Source organism: Bufo gargarizans, chromosome 1, assembly GCF_014858855.1.
Source record: "Bufo gargarizans isolate SCDJY-AF-19 chromosome 1, ASM1485885v1, whole genome shotgun sequence".
Taxonomy (NCBI): domain Eukaryota; kingdom Metazoa; phylum Chordata; class Amphibia; order Anura; family Bufonidae; genus Bufo; species Bufo gargarizans.
In genome coordinates, this window is record NC_058080.1 from 151,253,802 (window position 1) to 151,274,018 (window position 20,217).

Here is a 20,217-nt window from a genome sequence, read left to right on the forward strand (position 1 = left end):
GATAGCGAAAGACGTTCTCCACCTACATCTGCTTTTACAAAAATATGATAACTGCAGAATTAGAGGCAATGAAGGGATATGTTATGTCCTGCCGAGCCTATTTGCTTCTTCTGTGCTGTAAATTACATTGACAAATATGCTTGATTTAAAGTGAGACCTGCTGCTGCCTGACAAAACCAGCACAGTACATATTTAGCAACCGGACTGTCAGACATATTTTAGCTAGTCAGCTGAAAATAGGATTGGCACTGACTGCAGAGATGGGAAATGCCTCTTGGCAGCCATCATCTCACGCTAATGCCAACCCTCATCTCAGCTTGCAGTATCAATACCATTTTTCTAAAAAATTTAGGTGGAGAACGTCTTGAAAGACCAGGGGTAAAACTTTGGTCAAAATGGTCAAACAGATAAAAGAGTGCCCCCTGCATGGCAATAAATGCATTAAACTTTTCAAATAATAATATACAGATATAGCAGTGTTTAACTTGACACTTAAAGTTGCACCAAGGTGCATGATGTAAAATATAGTGAATGTAATCTTCTTACCAGTGACTGTATTTGTGAGTTATAACCTCCCTTCTGAACCTCAGCAGTGTCATGTGACTAACACTATGATCTCCAACTGACACCGGACAGGAAGTCAGTTACTTCTTTGTATATTCCTATGGGACTGACATTAAGGCTTCCATAGGAATACATAGAGAAACTGACTTCCTGTCCACACATAAAGCGCTGTTTTATTTGGAAAGTGCTGGTCACATGACACTGCTCAGGTTCAGAAGTGAGGGTATAACTCACAAATACAGTCACTGGTAAGAAGATTACCTTCACTACAGATTACATCATGTACCTTTCTAACAGGTCAAAGAATAAACATTTTTGTGGGAGTGCTTCTTTAAATGGCAGGTCCTGCAAACGTTTACTTTTGCTGTGTTAAATGTCAATCTAAAGTTTGCTGCGGTTGAGTATTTGACATGTTAAATGTCAAGATAATGTTTGCTACATCTGTATGTAAGGCCAATGGTCTGGGTGCAGGTATAGGGCTAACACTCTAGGCTGCTAGCTTTGTTAGGGCTTTTGTATACTATGGTGGTGGTGGCTTATTGACTGTAATTACTGATTAATTTCTCTCTCACAATCTTGCATGACCGGTGTTTTTGCTGTGTTGCATGTGTTTCTATTCAGTCTGCTCGGATCCATTTTCCCAATGCCTCGCGTAATCTATGCTATGGCGGAAGATGGGTTGCTTTTCAGATTTCTTGCTCGGATCAGTCCCAAGACGAAGACTCCTGTAATTGCCACCCTCTCGTCTGGTGCAGTGGCAGGTGAGACCGCTCAGGAGTCAATGGCACAAACCAATGTGGACATGTGGACATGTTAATGTAGATTGTATTAATAATGAGATCATGGTTTGGTTGTTATGTCTGTTTCTCCTGATTCCCTGAACCTGTCGAACTACTTTGCTCCATTTCAAATCCTGAATCCATTTTTAGAGCCTACTTTATTCTTTTGTCATGAAAAGGTTTTAACCACATACCCTTGAAAACCACATGAAGTTATGAGATTGATAATTTGGGTAAAATTACAACCACAGTCCTCACAACAAAGATCCTGTGGTAGTCAAGGGTACACGAGTTGTCATCATTTCTCCAATCCCTCTCACTTCCGGCTTGCTGACTTTACATCCATGTAGTTCTTTAGCGCTAAGAGCAGCCTTTCAACATTCATCATTTTTCTATTCTAGCCTGCTGGGCTCTATGTTTCCTCTTCCCCGAATTCTGTTTGCCATGGCAAGAGACGGTTTACTATTTAGATTTCTTTCCAACGTGAGTCGACGGCAGTCACCAGTTGCTGCCACACTGACAGCTGGTGTGATCTCTGGTAAGATGTGAAAAGGAAGATCATGGCTCGTGGTGGTTTGCATGCAAGGTTGTCAGTGGGATCTGCTTTGTGTCTTTCTCTGCATGTAAGTCAGGGCATCTGTCAGCAGATTTGTACCTATGACACTGGCTGACCTGTTACATGTGCACTTGGCAGCTGAAGGCATCTGTGTTGGTCCCATGTTCATATGTGCCCAACTTGATGAGAAAAATGTTTTAATACATGCAAAAGAGCCTCTAGGAGCAATGGGGGCGTTGTCATTACACCTAGAGACTCTTCTCTCTCTGCAACTGCTGCACCCTCTCCACTTTGATTGGCAGAGCCAGGCAGGCGTGATCACATTTATACTGCCTGGCCCTGCCAGTCAAAGAGCAGAGACTGCGGCAGTTGCAGAGAGAGCAGAGCCTCTAGGTGTAATGACAACGCCCCTATTGCTCCTAGAGGCTCATTTGCATATAATAAAGCATATTTTATCTCAGCAAAGTGAACACATATGAACATGGGACCAACACAGGTGTCTTCAGCTGCCAAGAGCACATGTAACAGGTCAGTCAGTGTCATAGGTACAAATCTGCTGACAACTGCCATTTAATTTAAGAGGAAAAAGTTGAATTTTTGGAATAACTGTAATGAATATTCTGTTTCTAAATGCTCCTCTGTAATATATTATGTCTGCATGCATGAATTGCATGAGGTTCATGGTGGAAATGATAAAATAGGCATACACCAGGCAAGCATTTTATGGATTGAACCAATAACCATGAAACTGATGTCATCGATGCATCATTCATGACATCACAAGCTTGTTGGTTGGAGGTTCTGATCGCAAATTGTTTGCTCCAATGGGCCCCTGTTATAAAAGGCAAACAATGCATATCCACGACACCTATATTTGCTATCACTGTGTGAATCTCTGGAGGTTTTGTTCCTTTATAGGGCCAATTTGGGTCCCATCAAATGTAGAAGGAACCACCTGATGCATCATTTAAAGGTAACTTGTCATCAGGAGTGCACGTATCCTTTCTTCTGCCTGAGGCGAAAACTGAAACGACGTCCCCCCCCCCCCCTCCCAATGCCAATTTCTTAACCTAACCCCTTTGCCCAATGAAAAAGATCATTGCCCATGGCCCTTCAGCTACCCCCCCCCCCCCTTGCCTCTGCCTGGTGCTGCTTGAGGAGATCGCCTCACCTGGCCTCATTGGTGGTGCACCCCTGTATGTCATCAAAAATGACCTAAATCATAATATTTTTTTTTCTATGTCACTATATTTTAAAAAATTCTGATGTCATACAGTTTTCACACTGGCCACTAGGACTAAAATATGTCAAGCCTTCCTTTTCTTTGAGAGCAGCCACCATGGGCCATAGACACAATGGACAGGAGCTGACCTCATTATCTTTATATAAGTGATATCTATCATTTTAATTCTGCCTGTGATGACAATGAGATAACTGCTGAAAAGCTACCTGTACAGAACAGGGAGTCTTGACATATTTTATGCCTATTGGCCAATAAGAAAATGGCATGATTTAGGTTTTTTAACTACTAATAGTGGCATTGAAACTTTTTAAAATCCCCCAAAATTCTAAAAATGATTAATATAAAAACATGATTTGAAGAATACGTAATTTTCAATGACCCAACTTTAAAATGCACACCACCTTGTTATCCTAACATGACACGATGAATATCTTCAATGTACTCAACTCCTCATTTTGCCTTCTATGACTGAGGTGCATTGTGTGTAGAGGTCGGGCATATTTACCTTATTCACAAATTTGTAGAATGTAACACATTTGCTGTCAGCGTTTCCATCTCTCCTTGAGTCACTAAGTAAACCTTCACGTTTTTGCCAGTGAACAATCTTATTAAAGTGAATTTTCCTTGCAATTATCCAAGCTGTCAACCCAACACATCTAGTTAGTATAGTATTTAATGCTAAAGCTTCACGTTTCATTCCAGGCATTGAAATGAGGGATTTTAGGTTTGCTATAATACATGGAATTGCATATCTCAAATACCACACCATTCCCCATGTGAGGCCTACAGCAAGAATAGCAATAGTAATAAAAATAGTATAGAACAATTTAAGTAAAAACACATGTGCTGTAAAAAAACTATATTCCAGTTTTGACTAAATGGAGAGATATATGATTAGATGCAAAATTAACATTGGCAACATGTGTACAGAATAACAACCATTTAAAGGAAAGATATGTTGTTTTTTTGTAGTTTCCTTTTTATAGTAACACAGTATATATGGATATGCCAAATGTTAATGACATGAAATACCCAGCTGCAGTATCATTAAAATTTTGGCATTTGCTGTGTTAATTACAACAGTGTACTTAACGTGTTAAGTGCAACAATAACATTTGGTACATTTTTATGTACCATATCACTATTAAAGGTTCTTAAAGCAACCCTCCCATCCAAACTTAAAGGGAACCCTATCACCATGAAAATACAATGTCATTTGCAGGCACCACGTTATAGAGCAGGAGGAGCGGAGCAGATTGATATAAAGTTTATGGGAAAAGATTCAGTAAAACTTGTAATTTATTAAATTAAATTCCTGCTCATTCTGAGCTTTGCAGTGCAGGAGGCGGTCCTATCAGTGATTGGCAGCTGTCTCTGTATACATAGTCATAGGGAAGGTTGTCAATCACTGAGATGACCACCTCCTGGACTTCAAAGCCCTGAATGAGCAGGAATAAAAAAGTATAAATTATAAGTTTTGCAGAACCATTTCCTATAAAACTATACATCAATCTGCTCAGCTCCTCCTGCTGTATACCATGCTGCCTACATATTACACTGCATTTTTATGGTGACGGATTTCCTTTAAAATTGGACCATTCATGACACAAGTCTAGTCAACATACCTGGAGTCTTCTGTTCCTTCAATGCTGTCTCTGTTCCTCCGCTCTGGTCCCCCTTCAGATTCCATTCAAGATGGCCATGAGTACAGTATCTCAGAATTCCCCATGTAGATTGCTGTAAAAAGTCTAAGACAAGACTCCCCCTTCCCTCCACAGGTCAGTTAATGAGGGGCTTGTCCAAAACTCTTCTACAACGATTTTGATGGTGAAGTCTGAGATGCTGGTGGCTATCTTGAAAGGAGTCTGATAGGAGACTTCAGCAGAGGAACTAAGGGATGCATGGGAGGAACGGAGAGTATGTTGACTATACATGACACAAATGATAGGTTTGGACTGGACAGTCGCTCCACTGATGAGAGTACTAGTATAGACTCCACATTCCTCATTTATTCTTAAGTGTAGAATGGCCAAGTGTTAATGAAAACGCTTTCATACTCCTCCTGCCCCCCCCCCCCAGTTCAGTGTTTTACAGTCAGCAATTGCGGATCTGCAAGGTATGGATGCGGTCCATGTGCCATCCGCATGCTGTTTACAGACCCATTGATTTCAGTGGGTCAGTGGTCCGCATTTTGCAGCATCCATACTTTGCGGATCCACGATTTGCAGGCTTCCAAACGGATATGAGCCTTAGGCACAGCTAGGTGGCAGTTTTGATGGAAGTGATGATTTGCTGCATACATCTTTCTCTAGCTGCAACAATCTCTGATTTATGCATGGACCTTAACCTATGGTGGCATCACTTTGTTCTGGTTAGTGAGGCTGTAGTGGAAACCATTTGAGAAGTCCTGCTGTAATGGATAGATATCCTACAATATGCACTCTCTTTTTAGGTAAATCAGCCATAGCAGGGTATGTACGGTATGTGTACTTCCAGCTGCCCTCTCCTGACACTCGCCACAGTTGGGCCACAACACTTTGCCTGGAGTCCCTTTATATATTTATTATAAATATGGCTGGCAGTAACTGGAGGTCCATACATTTGTTGACACTTCGGAGAGTTGTGGGAATGTTTTGCTTATGTGATAATAAACTTTGCCATATGCACATCATGCTATGATTGCTATGATATTCAAAATTTCTAGCTATAAACAGTACTGAAATGGTAACTACAGTATATATAAATAATATAACATTAAAGTATATAAAACATTTCCTCAAATAAACATAGCATGGTGATTCTATATGCATATAAAGTGTTTCATATTATTGACAAATTTTTGGTTCGGAATCCGAAAAGTATAATTTGCATGTATTGTATTTGGTGTGTTTTACTTATAGTATTTATTTGTAATCCAAAAGGTTATCTTATCATATTAAGATGATGTTTCCCTGTGTTTTTTTTTTCCAACACAGCTTATCATTGGGTTAATAATTGAAGCTAGGGTTCCACTGGCGCGCATTGCGCAAAATTTATCAAATGTTACATGTTGTTTGTTAAAACTAACACCTTTGCCTAGAAATGCTACTCCAGTTTTATTGCACCCCCCTACTAGAGTGAGTTTGCAACTTTGAAAAAAAACGCAGTGATAAATCTAGCGTTATAAACCCATTAACATTGCTAACCAGGCCCACTTTCCCACCAACTTTTCAGAAATGGAGTTAGTGGTAAAATGCAAAAAGAAACAATTATCTTGTGTAAATAAGCTCAAAAAGACACATGAGCACGATTTTTGGCTTTTTAAAGCCAGAATTCTGGAATGCAGTGATAAATTCTCCCCAAAATGCTTCACAATTTACATAGAGATCTGGCTATGTAATCTTGTAGTTAGTAGACATCAACTTGTTAGCACTACAATATACTGTAAATTATCACTGCAATGCTTTTTGAGATATACACTCCTCAACATTGATACTACAACACCAAGAAGGACAGGCTATAAAGTTCAGCAAATCGAGGAAGTAGCAGGTGTTGCTAAGATCTGCAAATGATCAAATTTTCAAGCATCTAGCTCCATTCTGTGGCATGTGGGCATAAAAGCAAGATTGAAAGCAACGTTTTTTAGCCACATGAAACCTCAAAAATCGAATCAAGTCGTGTGAGATGTTGTGTGATGCCTCTTGTTTGTCAACGTGCCAGTTATTACCACTTGTCACAAACCGAGAGGAGCAGATTTTTTGAACTGAGAGACCTTGTTTTATCACTCTGCATATTGCTACGCGCCTAGTCCAAGATGTCATCTTTGTTCAACATTGCATGTCTTATGGTTGGGAGAACAGTGATGAAATGGAATTACATCAGAAGGTGCACAAAGGCAAACCTCCCCATGGACGGATTGTATGATTAGAAGAATGGCGCGTAGTGATCCATTCTGTACCTCAAGTGAAATTGGATGCCACATCCCAAGTATAGGGCAGCAAACAGTGTCTGCACAAATCATCAGAAGACATTTGCATGACACTGGAGTTCAAGACTGATGTCCTACCACAGGTGTTCTATTGACCTCACACTACCACTCTCAAAGGCTATCATGGTACACGTCAAAATAGCAGTGGAGGCTAGAATGGAGGTCTATCCTCTTCAAATCGGTCTTGCTTTTGTCTTAGCTGCAATGATAACTGGAGGTTGTCCTGGACACCAGATAGGCAACGCCATGAAGAGGCCTTCACAAGGGAACACCACACCCGACCTACTCCCAGAATTATGGTGTGGGGTGCCATAATGTACAGTAGCCTCTAGTCTTCATTTCAGGTACACTAACAGAAGTTACATTGATTTGGTTGTTGAGCCAGTGGTATGGCCATTTCTCCAAAGTGTCCCAGGAACCAGTTTTCAACAGAAGTAGATGGCCGGCAGGATCTCTGGATTTTTCACCTATCAAACACATCTGGGACATCATTAGTCAGCAATGGTAGCTGCCAGCAGATCTTGATTTTTCGTGTGTTAAAATGCATTCAGCGCGGCAGAGCATTCCTCAGACAACCATTAATAAGCTCATTGATAGTATATGGTGCTCATACTGGATACTGAACAAATCAATATGTTTTAAGTATTTTGTTTCCATTTTTTATCACTTGCCTATCATTAACATGTCTACCAGTGATTTCCATATGTCCATGACTTCTCCTTCTTGGTGTTGCAATTTCAATGTTCAGGAGTGTAAGTAATATCTTCTTATCGTGTAGATTTCATATTATAATCTATATGATATTTTCTCTTAGGCTAGTGTATATATCAACCCATTTACCAGCTAGAATTCAAAATATCTTGATATCCAATTAAAAGACTTGTAATTATGAATAGACCAATTATCGGGATGGTGCTCTTAAAGGGAAAGTGTCATACTGTAAATGCAGTGCAGTCTGAAGCATATTACAGAGCAGGAGTAGCTGTGCAGATTGATATATAGTTTAGTTGGAAAAGATTTCGTATAACTTGTATATCATTCCTTTGAGCAGTCTGTATACTGCATCTTTTCCCACAAACCTATACGTCACTCTGCTCAGCTCCTCCTGTTCTATAGCATGTTGCTTGCAGCTCAGACATCATGTTCTATGTGAGAAGTGCCCTTTAACTGTATGCCTATACTTACTGTTATGTAACTAGTTAGTGCTAAAACGTGTCACTTTTTTTTCCCCCCATAGCTATAATGGCGTTTCTGTTTGACCTAAAAGCTTTGGTTGACATGATGTCCATTGGAACGCTCCTGGCCTATTCCCTTGTGGCAGCCTGTGTCCTCATCCTCCGGTAAAATGCATGCTATATTGATCAGCATCTTCTCAATTATTTACAATGGACTGGGGGTGCTGTTCATACTAGTTACTTTACCTTGGGTTTGAAGGTCAGAATAGCGTAGCATACTGCTTTATACTATCCATTAAAATGTAACCAGTACCTGATAGGCACCTGGTATACCAGTTATGAGTCAGTGGGGAGAAAAATGCCCCAAAACACATGTAATAACAAATTCTATTATAACCGATAGCTAATGAGCTTCACAGCATTAACATGATCTAAGGGGGCTCTTCCATCATTTCCAGTGACCCGATCAGAGACTGATTAAGCTCTAAGGGTACTTTCACATTAGCGTCCTGCCGCTGGTTCACGTGTGCCCCCGGACACGGCAGCGCACGGCGAGAGGCAGCCAGACTAAAATTGCTGCATGCAGTACTTTTAGTCCGGCTGACTCTCGTGGTGCGCTGCCGTGCCGCCGCCGGAACTTCGCCCCCGCCCCTATTATAGTCAAAGGGGAGGGAGCGGCAGTCCGGGGGCACATGTGAACTAGCGGCAGGGCGGATCAGAAAGGCTGTTCACCCCCGAAACAGCGTGCCGGAGTCCCCTGCCACTAGTGTGAAACTAGCCTAAGCAGTCAGCCCTGGGGACCTAGAAAGGATTAAAGAGGACCTGTCACCACAAAATGCAATGCAATCTGCCAGCACCATGTTATAGAGCAGCAGGAGCTGAGCAGACTTGATTTATAGTTTTGTGGGAAAAGATTCAGTAAAACCTGTAATTTTTACATTTACATCTCTGCTTTTTCCAGCTCCTGTGAATATCTATCAGTACAGTAGGGGGGTGTTATCGGTGATTGACAGCATTGTGTGTATAAGTGTACATAAGAGATAGCTGTCAGTCACTGATAACACCTCGCTCCTGTACCGATATCTCTTCACAGGGCTGCAGATATAACTGTAATAATTACACGTTTTACAGAATTATTTCCCACAAAACTATATACCAATCTGCTCTGCTTCTCCTGCTCTATAGCATGGTGCTTTCAGATTGCATAGCATTTTGTGGTGACAGGTTCTCTATAAATAAAGCTGCAAAATAGTAATTCTTCAATTGAATTAAAAAGTATAATCAGAATCAGCTTTATTCGCCAAACACGACACAATCGATCATGCCCGGAATTGGGTTAGGCACAGGCACAGGCATAGAACTAGTGGTTGACAAGGGAGGGGGTTGGCGATGGGCACAGCAGGGGCGAGGGATTATGAGCGGGTGATGGGGCGTGGTGAGTTAAGCAGTCTGACGGCCGTTGGGAAGAAAGTGTTCAGCATCCTCGATGTCCTTGCAGGGATGGCCTGATACCTGCGGCCGGACTTTAGACATCTGAAGAGATGATGGCCCGGATGGGAGTGGTCATTGGATATTTTCAGAGCCCTGGAGCGCAGAGAAGATAGAGTCAAGGGGTGGTAGTGGCAGTCGGGTAGTTCTCTCCGCCGAGCTAATGACCCTTTGTAGTTTGCTCTTGTCACTGGCTGATGAGCCGGCATACCAAACCAGGAGAGACGAGCACAGGACCGACTCGATGGTGCAGGAGTAGAAGGACTTCAGTAGGTCCTGTGCCATGCTGAACTTCTTCAGTTGTCGAAGGAAGAAAAGCCGCTGGTGAGCCTTCTTTATGATAGACGAGATGTTGGGATGCCAGGATAGGTCCTCAGAGATTGTCGTGCCTAGGAGGCGGGCGCTGGGTACTCCTGCGACTTCAGATCCGTCAATGTAGGTCTTCAGATCCATCAAAATAATTACATTAATAAAAAAAATTGTCACATAAAATACATAGTTCATATACATTATATAAAAACCAAAAAATATTCACTTCGTAGGCATCCACATGAATTAACAGATCATAGATTTCCAATGTTAAACATGAACAGCATAAAAACAAAAACAAAAATCTATTTTTCTGTATTTGTCCTTGTTAGGCTGCCTTCATATTTGTGGCACAGCTCTCCGGCAGGCTGTTCTCCGGATCCAGCATTGCTGGATGTTACTGGAATGTCTGTTGGCCCCATTGTCTATTATAGGGTCTGATGGACATCCGGCTGTTACACGGCAAATATGCTTGGAATTGGCATAATAAAAACTGCAGTACGCAACAGTTTTTGTCCGGCTGATTCCCAGCATTCTATGCCAGAACAGCCAGCCGGAGAGCTGTGCTGCGAATGGGAAGTAGCCTTAGTTATATAAGGGTGGACTTAGGTACTTGTTAGCTTTTTAGATGTGATGATATAAAGAACTTTCCTTACACTTTAGACAGCTGTTGGCCAGACAGTCATTCAGCGGACAGCGATGTTTCACGACTCCCCATACTGTACACTTGCATGCTCAGCTGAATGTGCTCTTAAGGTCTCATGCCCGGCCACGCTTGTATTGCAGCCCACACTTGAATGGGTCCGCAATTCAGAATCAGCACTGGAACGCCGCAGAAGCACATGTTCTATTTTTTTGCGGCGCAGATGGATGACGAACCCGTTCTAGTTGAATGGGTCTGTATCCGTCTGCGGCAACCGCACAGATGTTGCCCATGCATTGGGGACTTCAATGCATGGAATGGCTGGCACACGTTCAAGTGCGTGAGTCCTAATGGGGAGACTGGAGTAAGCCATGGCCAGGAATCAGGAGGAACCCATACCAGTCATGCAGAAACCTAACGTGTATGGGCATCTTAAGTTTTGATCTAAGAATTGTAATAATTGTCTGACAGTAGAATTGCATCAGAGCCCTGTCTGAGCCCAATCTCCATATACTGTAGCTGGGTGATCCTGCCAAACTGGCCTTTAGACTTTTTAATTGGCTTATGTGCAAAGAGAATGAGGGGCTTAGTGCATATTTTTAAAAATGGTATACATTTTTGCAAATTCGTTTCAGTGTTGAGGACACATAGGTCCTTATTTTTGTATGATGGCGCCTGCGCTGCCAGAGGAGACATGTCATCTATGACGAGGCGCAGGTCTTGTCCTAAATTACCTGCCTCCTCAGGCTCTCTGTGCGCAGAAATGACTTCATTCATTATTTATGCCTGTTTCTGATGTCAATAATGATGAATTAGCCAGGGCTGACGGCTCTGACCTCACAACACCCATACTCCTCTCTCACGATGCCCGCTTTTTGCAGATTTGGTGAGATCAATGTAAAATGCAGATTTTGGGTAGAAAAATCGCAAATGCATTCGAAAGTCTAAAATCCAGTGGATTTGCGACCTTTCTACTCCAATAAGAGGCATAAGGGGAATGATATTCCCCCCCAAAGTTTCCAATTTGATTTGTAGTCCTCATTTATAGAGCTGCAGGGAGGTATCAGAAAGGCCCTTCATCATTAGCGTGCCGTCCCAGTCTTTTTTCAGTACAGTCTCATCCCATTATAGGATGACTGGAGTTACTGACCCATTCATGCTTTTGTGATCAGCTTTCTTTGCATTGGGTGGTCTAAATCTGCAAACTGTTAGTGAGGATTTTAGCAGAGAACCTAAAATTGGCTTTTGCCGCACAGTCATGTGTCCGCTCTTAGCTATTTTTTTCATTCTATCAAGTCCTTCACTTTCACTTGGGGATTTGCCTTAATTGGCCTTACCAGAGCTGTAGGAGATACCTACCAGCAACTGCTAAAGTAATAAATGATGGCCTGTAGAGAAAAACATTATTAACATCACATTTACAATCAGCTTTTTTTACTGAAGAGTTTTGCAAATTTAAAGGGATCCTGTCTCCACAAAATGCAATGTAATCTGCCAGCATCGTGTTATAGAGCAGTAGGAGCTGAGCAGTTTGATATGTAGTTTTGTGGGGAAAAAATCTGTAAAACCTGTAATTTATTCATTTATATCTCTGCTCTTTTTATGCAGTGGACGGAGCCACTCAGTGATTGACAGCTAACTCTGCATGACTAAGCATACAGGGAAGGCTGTCAATCACTGATAGGACCACCCACATGACTCTGATGCATAAAAAGGGCAGAAGTTTAAATGAATAAATTACAAGTTTTACTAATTCTTTTCCTACAAGACTATATATCAGTCTGCTCAGCTCGTCCTGATCTATAACATGCTGCCGGAGCATTGTACTGCATTTCATGATGACAGTTTCCTTTAAGTACAGCTGTAGCAGAGATATATATATATATATAAGTATATACAACAGTATATAGATAGATAGATGATAGATACAGGTGAAACTCGAAAAATTTGAATATTGTGCAAAGTTCATTTATTTCAGTAATGCAACTTAAAAGGTGAAACTAACATATGAGATAGACTCATTACATGCAAAGCGAGATATTTCAGTTTGGATGATTATGGCTTACAGCTTATGAAGACCTGAAAGTCACAATCTCACGTCCCCTTTGCTCATGGGGTATGGATTAATTAGCTGACTAGAGTGTGACACTTTCAGCCTAGAATATTGAACCTTTTCACAAAATTCTAATTTTAAGCTGCATTAATGCAATTCCTTTTAATTTGCACTACTGAAATAATGCTGAATACATTTTGCACGATATTCTGATATTTTGAGTTTCACCTGTAGATGGATAGATGATAGATAGATGGATAGATAGACAATGAAATTGTATCTAATCCACTACATTATCGATGGAACTGGTGTCATCAAGACGGGGTTGTCTTGATGACACCAGTTCCTCCGATAATGTAGTGGATTAGATACAATTTCATTGTCTATCTATCCATCTATCTATCATCTATCCATCTACAGGTGAAACTCAAAATATCAGAATTTCGTGCACAAATTGATGCTGTTATGGCCTATGGACGTTATAAAGAGGGAGGCTGCCTCATTGGGTATCCTCTCACTCTGGAAGACCCAGCACATTCATGTAATTACATGTAATACAACATTTTCCTTTTCCGCAGCTGCTGTATGTATGACTGCTTGTCCCGCAGCTGATTGTTAGACTGAAGTATTCTGTCCAGCCGACAGCTATTCCTCAAAACACATGCATGCCCTGCTTGGCTGAGTGTGCATGTGTTCTGAGTGGGGAGAGGAAGTTACTACCAGGTGCCTCTAGCAGCGGATTATCCCCAGTGAGAACAAAGGTTTGTGGTTGTTGAAACCCAACATGCACAATCCTTGCTGCCCTTAGGTCCTCCTTCAGGAGGGCGCTGAGACACCCCCATATACTAGATATTAGATCAGGGATGGCCAACCTGAGGCTCTCCAGATGTTGCAAAACTACAACGCCCAGCATGCCCAGACTGCCTACAGCTATCAGCCTACAGCAGGGCATGGTGGGAATTCTAGTTTTACAACAGCTGGAGAGCCACAGGTTGGCCATGCCTGTATTAGATGGCTGGCTGGTCCTGCTAAAATCAGCAGGTTAGTCCAATGTTGATCTAATATGTATAGACACCTCTAGGGTCCATTCACACGTCCTTAGGTTTGAGTCCATGTCCATTCTGCAATTTTGTGAAAATAAATGCTGACCTATTAATTACAATGGAAACTCAAACGATGTGGACAGCATGCCATGTACTGTAGTTCTGTTCCGTTCCAATTTGCGGATCCACAAAGAATCCACAAAAAAAAATATTGATTGTCCTACTTCATTCCGTTTTTTTTACTGTGATAATCATGGTCTTTAAAAAACGTCACAATAATTTCCATAACGTACATGGGCCTTAGTACATAACCATGTTCCTCAGAGTCTTCTGCTCCATAATACATACATTATTGAACAGAGAAACATATACCAAACATGTATCTGTAAATCACAGGATTGTATAGTATAAATTTCTTAACGCATATCTACTGGTCAGTTCAGAAAGGGGACAATGTCAGGGACAACAGGAATCAGGTGAAATGTAGGAAAACCCTGTAAATACTGCATGCGTACAGTAGGATGTAATGCCTGATGTTTGCTTATGATGCTAGCTAGCCTTTCACCTTCTACATACTGCAATATCAATACTAGTAAAAGATACACAACTGCAAATCTGATCATGTTAACATATTGATGTCTGTATAGGTACCAGCCCGGCATCGGTTATGAGAAGCCTAAATGTGTTCCAGATAAAGAAATGCTGTCTGCATCAGAGAGAGAGTCAATGATGAGCGAATCCCAAATCATTATCCTACAAGAACAGGGATTTAGCTTTCACTCCCTCCTGCACCCCCCCAGCATACCGACAGAACAGTCTGCCTCTGTAGTCAGCTTTCTTGTGGGAATTCTGGGTAAGATCCACTATATGTATCTGTACAAGGGTTACGTCATATTGCCGATATCTAAGATTTTCCTTGAACTATTGCAGTAAAATCCAATGATCTTGTCTTCTCCCTTCTAATCACACAAGGGAGACCATTATTCAACATCACATTGCCTTAGCCATAATTGGCCTAGGTCAGGGTTCAGCAACCTTCGGCACTCCTGCTGCTGTGAAACTACAACTCCCAGCATGCACTCTTGCTCGGTTGTTCTTGTAACTCCCATAGAAGTGAAGGAAGCATTCTGGGAAATGTAGTTGGAGAACAGCTGGAGTGCTGGAGGTTGCTGACACCGGTGATCGGCGGCAGTATTACACTGCCAGATCATCGCTAATGAGCATACAATGCTTGTTAGAGATGATCTTAGTGATTATCTGTAGGTATAATAGGACCTTTACAGCAGCATGACATGCTTTCTTGCCTTAAGTTCAGTTCTTAATGTAAAACTATCTAAAAATTCAATTTGTGTCACATTCGAGAGGGGAGAGGGAAATAAGTCACCACCAGTTACCAGTTTACATACAGTAGATTAGTCTTCATTTAATAATGGCAGGGACCGCGTGTCTTGCTTAAGACCCCTTTATTTTAGCTAGTTGCGAGAGGCCTCTGGATGACGTCAGAGTAGAGACTCCATATAAATGCATTGGCTTCAATAATCTCTGCCTAATGCGTTATGTAGCGGTTGTAGACAAAAAGAAAGAGAAGGCGCTCATAGGGTGAATATGTAAGGGATTATTTTCCTTTTTTCAGACGAGAGGTAATGTGCTCACCTGTTAAAGTTGCACCAATTGGATGCAACTACAATGAGAGCTGAGTAAACATTAGGGTTGGTTGGTGCCGCCGGCTCTGTCCTAAAAACACCCTTTGGTCGGTGCCGAACCGCCGAAAGGGTGAGTGTGGGAACTGTAGGTTTGGTGGACCAAGGAGGTCCAAGAGAAAGCGGACAGAGTAACGGGCGCAAATCCACAACGAGAGATAGAGAACAAATTGGTTTATTCAGGACAACGCGTTTCGGGGTACATGACCCCTTTATCAAGTCTACAGAAAGAAATGTATTGATCACATACATGGAATTTTCTGAATAATAGATTAGTGTGAATGATAAAATATGCATAAACATGTATAAAAATGTATAAAAGAGTAGATGCGTGGATCCATACTTAAAAAATGAATTCAATTGGATGGAGAGAATAATGATATTAAAAACATATTTCATTGAAGCACTTACTGATAAAAGAGGCATGGTAAAAAATGTGATAATAAAAGTGCTGTGGTCACAAGAGGATTCGTTAGAGGTACCTTGGACGTTGGCATTGGAATGTGCGCCCATAGCTGGCTATCTAATAAATTTTTTAATGTTTTGGTGTCACCGCCATGTTGCCAAAGTGGCATAATTTTGGCCGTGTGTAAGGTGCATTTATGCCCTTGCGGAGGCGTAGGAGGTGTGTTTTTGTGCTTGGGGAGGCGTAGGTAAAGGGGGGGGGGACACTTTATAAAAAGGGGGGGAAAGAGGGATGTGGTAGCATGTGGGGTATGACCATGGAGTATGAAGAGAGTGACTGAGAGTATTAAAGGTAAATGGGTGTGTCTGTATGTAGGTGTGGGATTGGCTGGGGGTAATGCATGAAATTGATGAAGTGTGGGTGTATAAATGATGACTGAGTCCCAGACGGTGGGGGCCAGGGTGGTATAGGTGTCTGGGGTGGGGAAGATGAGTATGAGGGGTGGTTATGTGGAGGTTACTGACCTGGTGGAGCCGCTCGTACCACAGCACGTGGGGTGTCTGGAGCAGTGGTTTCACAAAAAGGCGCGCATTGTCTGCGTTTTTGAATGGGCCGACGTTGACTAGCTGGACTTGTGAGGTGGGCGGGACTGGGGTGATGACACTGGTAGGGGGGCGGAGGCCGGGGAGGGCTAGAGGAGCTGGAGGTGGGTGGGTGCAGTAACGGTGACGCGGGCCGGTGGGTGGGTCGGGGCGGGTGCTTGGTGCTGCCGGAGTTTGTGCGCTAATCGCATGGAGTAAGCGGAGGAGCTGGAGGTGGGCGGGTGCAGTAACGGTGACGCGGGCCAGTGGGTGGGTCGGGGCGGGTGCTTGGTGCTGCCGGGGGTTGAGTAGCAGGAGGGAGGGGGAATGAGGGAAGCGAATAGCGGTGGGCGGGTGCTGGGTCAGTGACGCTGTCTCGGGGGCGGGGCCGAGCGCTGTCGGAGACTCGGCTCAGAGGACGGTGGAGCAGCCCAGGGTATGGTCGGGGAGTGTAGAGGGGAAGAGTGAGTGACGGGGAGGGGGGATTATACTGGTGAGGTGTAAAGTGGGGGACATATCAAAGTCCTGCTGGAGTAAATGGAATAAATGAACAAATACATAAATGAATGAATTCCGTCACTTGTGTCCTGCTGGGGTGGACTAAAAGTTAAAGATTACAGTCAAATAAGTGAAAGTTTATAATGAAATAGATGAGTTAAATGAACAAATAGATAAAGTTAAAGGTTGCGGTCATGCAAATGAAAGTTTGTGGGAAATTGGTGACAGGCCATGCGGTGTTGGTAGGGGATATATATGTGTGTATGAAGGTGTAATTTTTATTTTATTTTTATGTATGTGTCTGCAGGGAAAAAGGGTGTGTGTGTGTAGTGGTGATGGGAGTGATGGTTAATGAATGGGAAAAACTGTATAATCTATCCGGGGTGATGGTTGAGTGACTGGGGAAAAAGGGGGGTGGGGGGAGAAGGAGGGAACAGAAGGAATAGGAAATTGGTAAACGAAAACAAAAATAGGGGGGGGAAACGGGTTTTTTGAGTCAGAAACATCTGTTTTCTAGGCTCTCGTTGAGACCATAAGGTTCCAGCGTTTGTAGTTTGAAGATCCAGAACATCTCTCTTTTTTGGAGTGTTCTGAATCTATCTGGGCAGGTTTCGTTAATGGATTCAATCGGTGTGATTTGGAGTTTAGCAGGGTCTTTGTCGTGACGTGATAAGAAATGTCTGGAAACACTATGCTTCTGGAATCCGTGCACAATGTTCCACCGATGTTTGTTTAGACGTTCTCTGAGTGTCTGTATGGTTCTACCCACATATTGCAGTCCGCATTCGCATTCCCCCAGATATACTATAAATGAGGAGGAGCAGTTCATGAAGGTCTTTATTTGGAACTCTTCTCCTGTCACATTGCTTCTGAATTTTTTTGTTCGGTTGCCGATACTCATGCAACATTTGCATTGAGCGTGACTGCATTTGTAGCTTCCTATCAAATCTGGGAAAAAGGTTGGGGTGGTTGTTGTGGGTTTTTTCTTTTTCAGTTTGCTAGGTGCGAGTATGTTTTTTAATGTCCTCGCCCTTCTGAAGATAATCTGGGGTTTGGCTGGAATGGTTTCTTTGAGGAAGAGGTCGTTTTTCAGGATGTTCCAGTGTTTTGAGAGGATGTTCCTCAGGACATCGTGATTGCGTTAATGCGTTATGTGAAATTAAAGCCTCATGCACACAACAATATTTTGGGGCCACTTCTATCTGTGAGCTGTTCACATTCATGTGACCGATCCACAAATTATAGAACATGGCTTGTATTTTCCACTATTGTAAGGAAATTGCGGCATGCACATTGACGGTATCTGTAGTTTGCAGATTCATGGTTTGCACACCACAAAATCAATATGATCATGTTCATGAGACCTAAAGGGAATGTGTCACCAGGAAATGACCTATTGTTTAAATCAAGTTTTACTGTGAAACGTATATATATGTATATATATATATATATATATATATATATATATAGTGTTTTTTTTTAAATGTTTCAATGTCCTGATTTATATTTAAAAAATTTACCTAAAAACATGCAGTTTTCACACTGACCATTAGGTCAAGATCCCTGTTCTTTGACAGTAGCCACATGTGCAGTACGCAGCCCTGAAGGGTGAGGCGAATGGTGAGGTCACAGGGGGAGTTACTAACCAAGGGTGTTTTTTGTACTCACAGTTTTTATATACCCTGGGCAGGCATACAGCAGTGATGGAGAGGATGGCACAGGGGTCCTCTAGGGGCACTCTCTGTGTATAGGGACCAGGCCTGATGGTAGGTGAGGTGCCCTAGATGTTGCAGGTTTTTAATGTGCCAGTGGCAAGATCCCTTTAAGTTCGTGACGCCAGTGCCGGTAACGGTGGCACACTGATTTAGTGCAGGAATAATTGAGGAACACAATGTTGTGGTGAACCAAAACTTCATTTTACTGAAACAGTTCAACTATTTACAGTCTTTGGTCAGTTCCACGTGTAAACAGGTTGTAACAGGCAGGCTTGATATAAAAACGTCAGGCAATGTCTTTGCAAGATACTCAGAGGGAATAACACTTACAGATCAGGCTGCACTTTTCCTCAGAATCCTGTCTGTCTTTCTCCAAGGCCCGTATGCCCTATAGCTGGCTTTATCCTTGGGTAGGGAAAACTTCCTCTGGTATATATATCCTTGCTGTAGAATATCCTTCTGCCCTTCAGCTCTCTGTTTAGCTGGGAATACACTTGGCTCTGCACTGCACCTTTAAGGGAACTTGGTTTTCTCAGGAGGCAAACCCTTCTCCTGGTGGCAAGCTATGAGCCTGGGCTATTTAGCTGCATGTCAGAAGCTCCACTTCAGCTGCTGCCTAGCTAAAGTCCACACTGACTTCTGACTCTACACACCCTTTCCCTGAACAGGACCTGACTATATATACTAGGGGTTCTCTAGCTCCCTCTACTGTCTAGGAGGAGGAACTACACCCTAACAGGCCTGATACACAGAAAACAGGGAAAACACACATACAAACATTATATAAAATACAGTGACTCTGTTTCACAGAAGGAGGGGAACAACGTGGCTAAATTGACCCTTGTGTAGTGCCCACATTTACCTAGTGGGACACTACACATAGGCCATAGACACAAAACTGAAGCTGACCACATTGGCTTCTATGGTAGAGTGACCATATTTTGGACACTTTGAGCCAAATGGTGGCATGGGGCGGACAGACACCTGCACTTTGCGGAAGGTGGGGGATGTAATTTCATGTAATTGGGGCTGCTCTTTTGGCTGTCGCTGTTTGTGTCTATTGTATGTATATGGCCAACCAATGCTGGCATGCAAGGAGGTGGATTATAAAGAGAAAGCCAAGGCCGATTCTAGGTTCTCATCTGCCTGAGGTAAAAAAATTAAAATGCCCCCCCTTGCCAAATTCTCAATCCAACCCCTCCTTCCTAGGCCTACCGCTAAAGACATATTTGGATGGACATTACATTTCGAACATACAGGAGAATACAGCACTACATAACTGTTCTATCCAGTGATGTCCCCTCTGATGTAGACATTCTCTTTCCTCATCTTCTCCATTCAGACCAGACGGCATTGATAATTTCTTTCAGTCTCAGTTCTGCAGAGTTTACCCACCAGATATCTTAGGTTCCTAACCTTCTCAACACAGACGTCCATCGTGGTGCCCCAACAGTGCCATCCTGCTGCTACCTCCAATACTGTGCCCACTTTGCTCCC

At 42.5% G+C, this 20,217-nt stretch overlaps 1 protein-coding gene across 3 annotated transcripts in view; it reads left to right on the forward strand.

The window, feature by feature from the left end:
* SLC7A2 (solute carrier family 7 member 2) overlaps positions 1-20,217 on the forward strand; it is a 119,160-nt gene that overhangs the window by 87,993 nt on the left and 10,950 nt on the right. For 2 of the 3 annotated variants that reach the window (XM_044299596.1, XM_044299590.1), the window contains exons 7-9: positions 1,186-1,325; positions 8,347-8,449; positions 14,468-14,673. In XM_044299596.1, the coding sequence (XP_044155531.1) occupies positions 1,186-1,325; positions 8,347-8,449; positions 14,468-14,673 (449 nt within the window). Of the gene's footprint in view, positions 1-1,185; positions 1,326-1,744; positions 1,882-8,346; positions 8,450-14,467; positions 14,674-20,217 lie in introns of all 3 variants that reach the window. The other variant, XM_044299604.1, reaches the window with a different exon arrangement.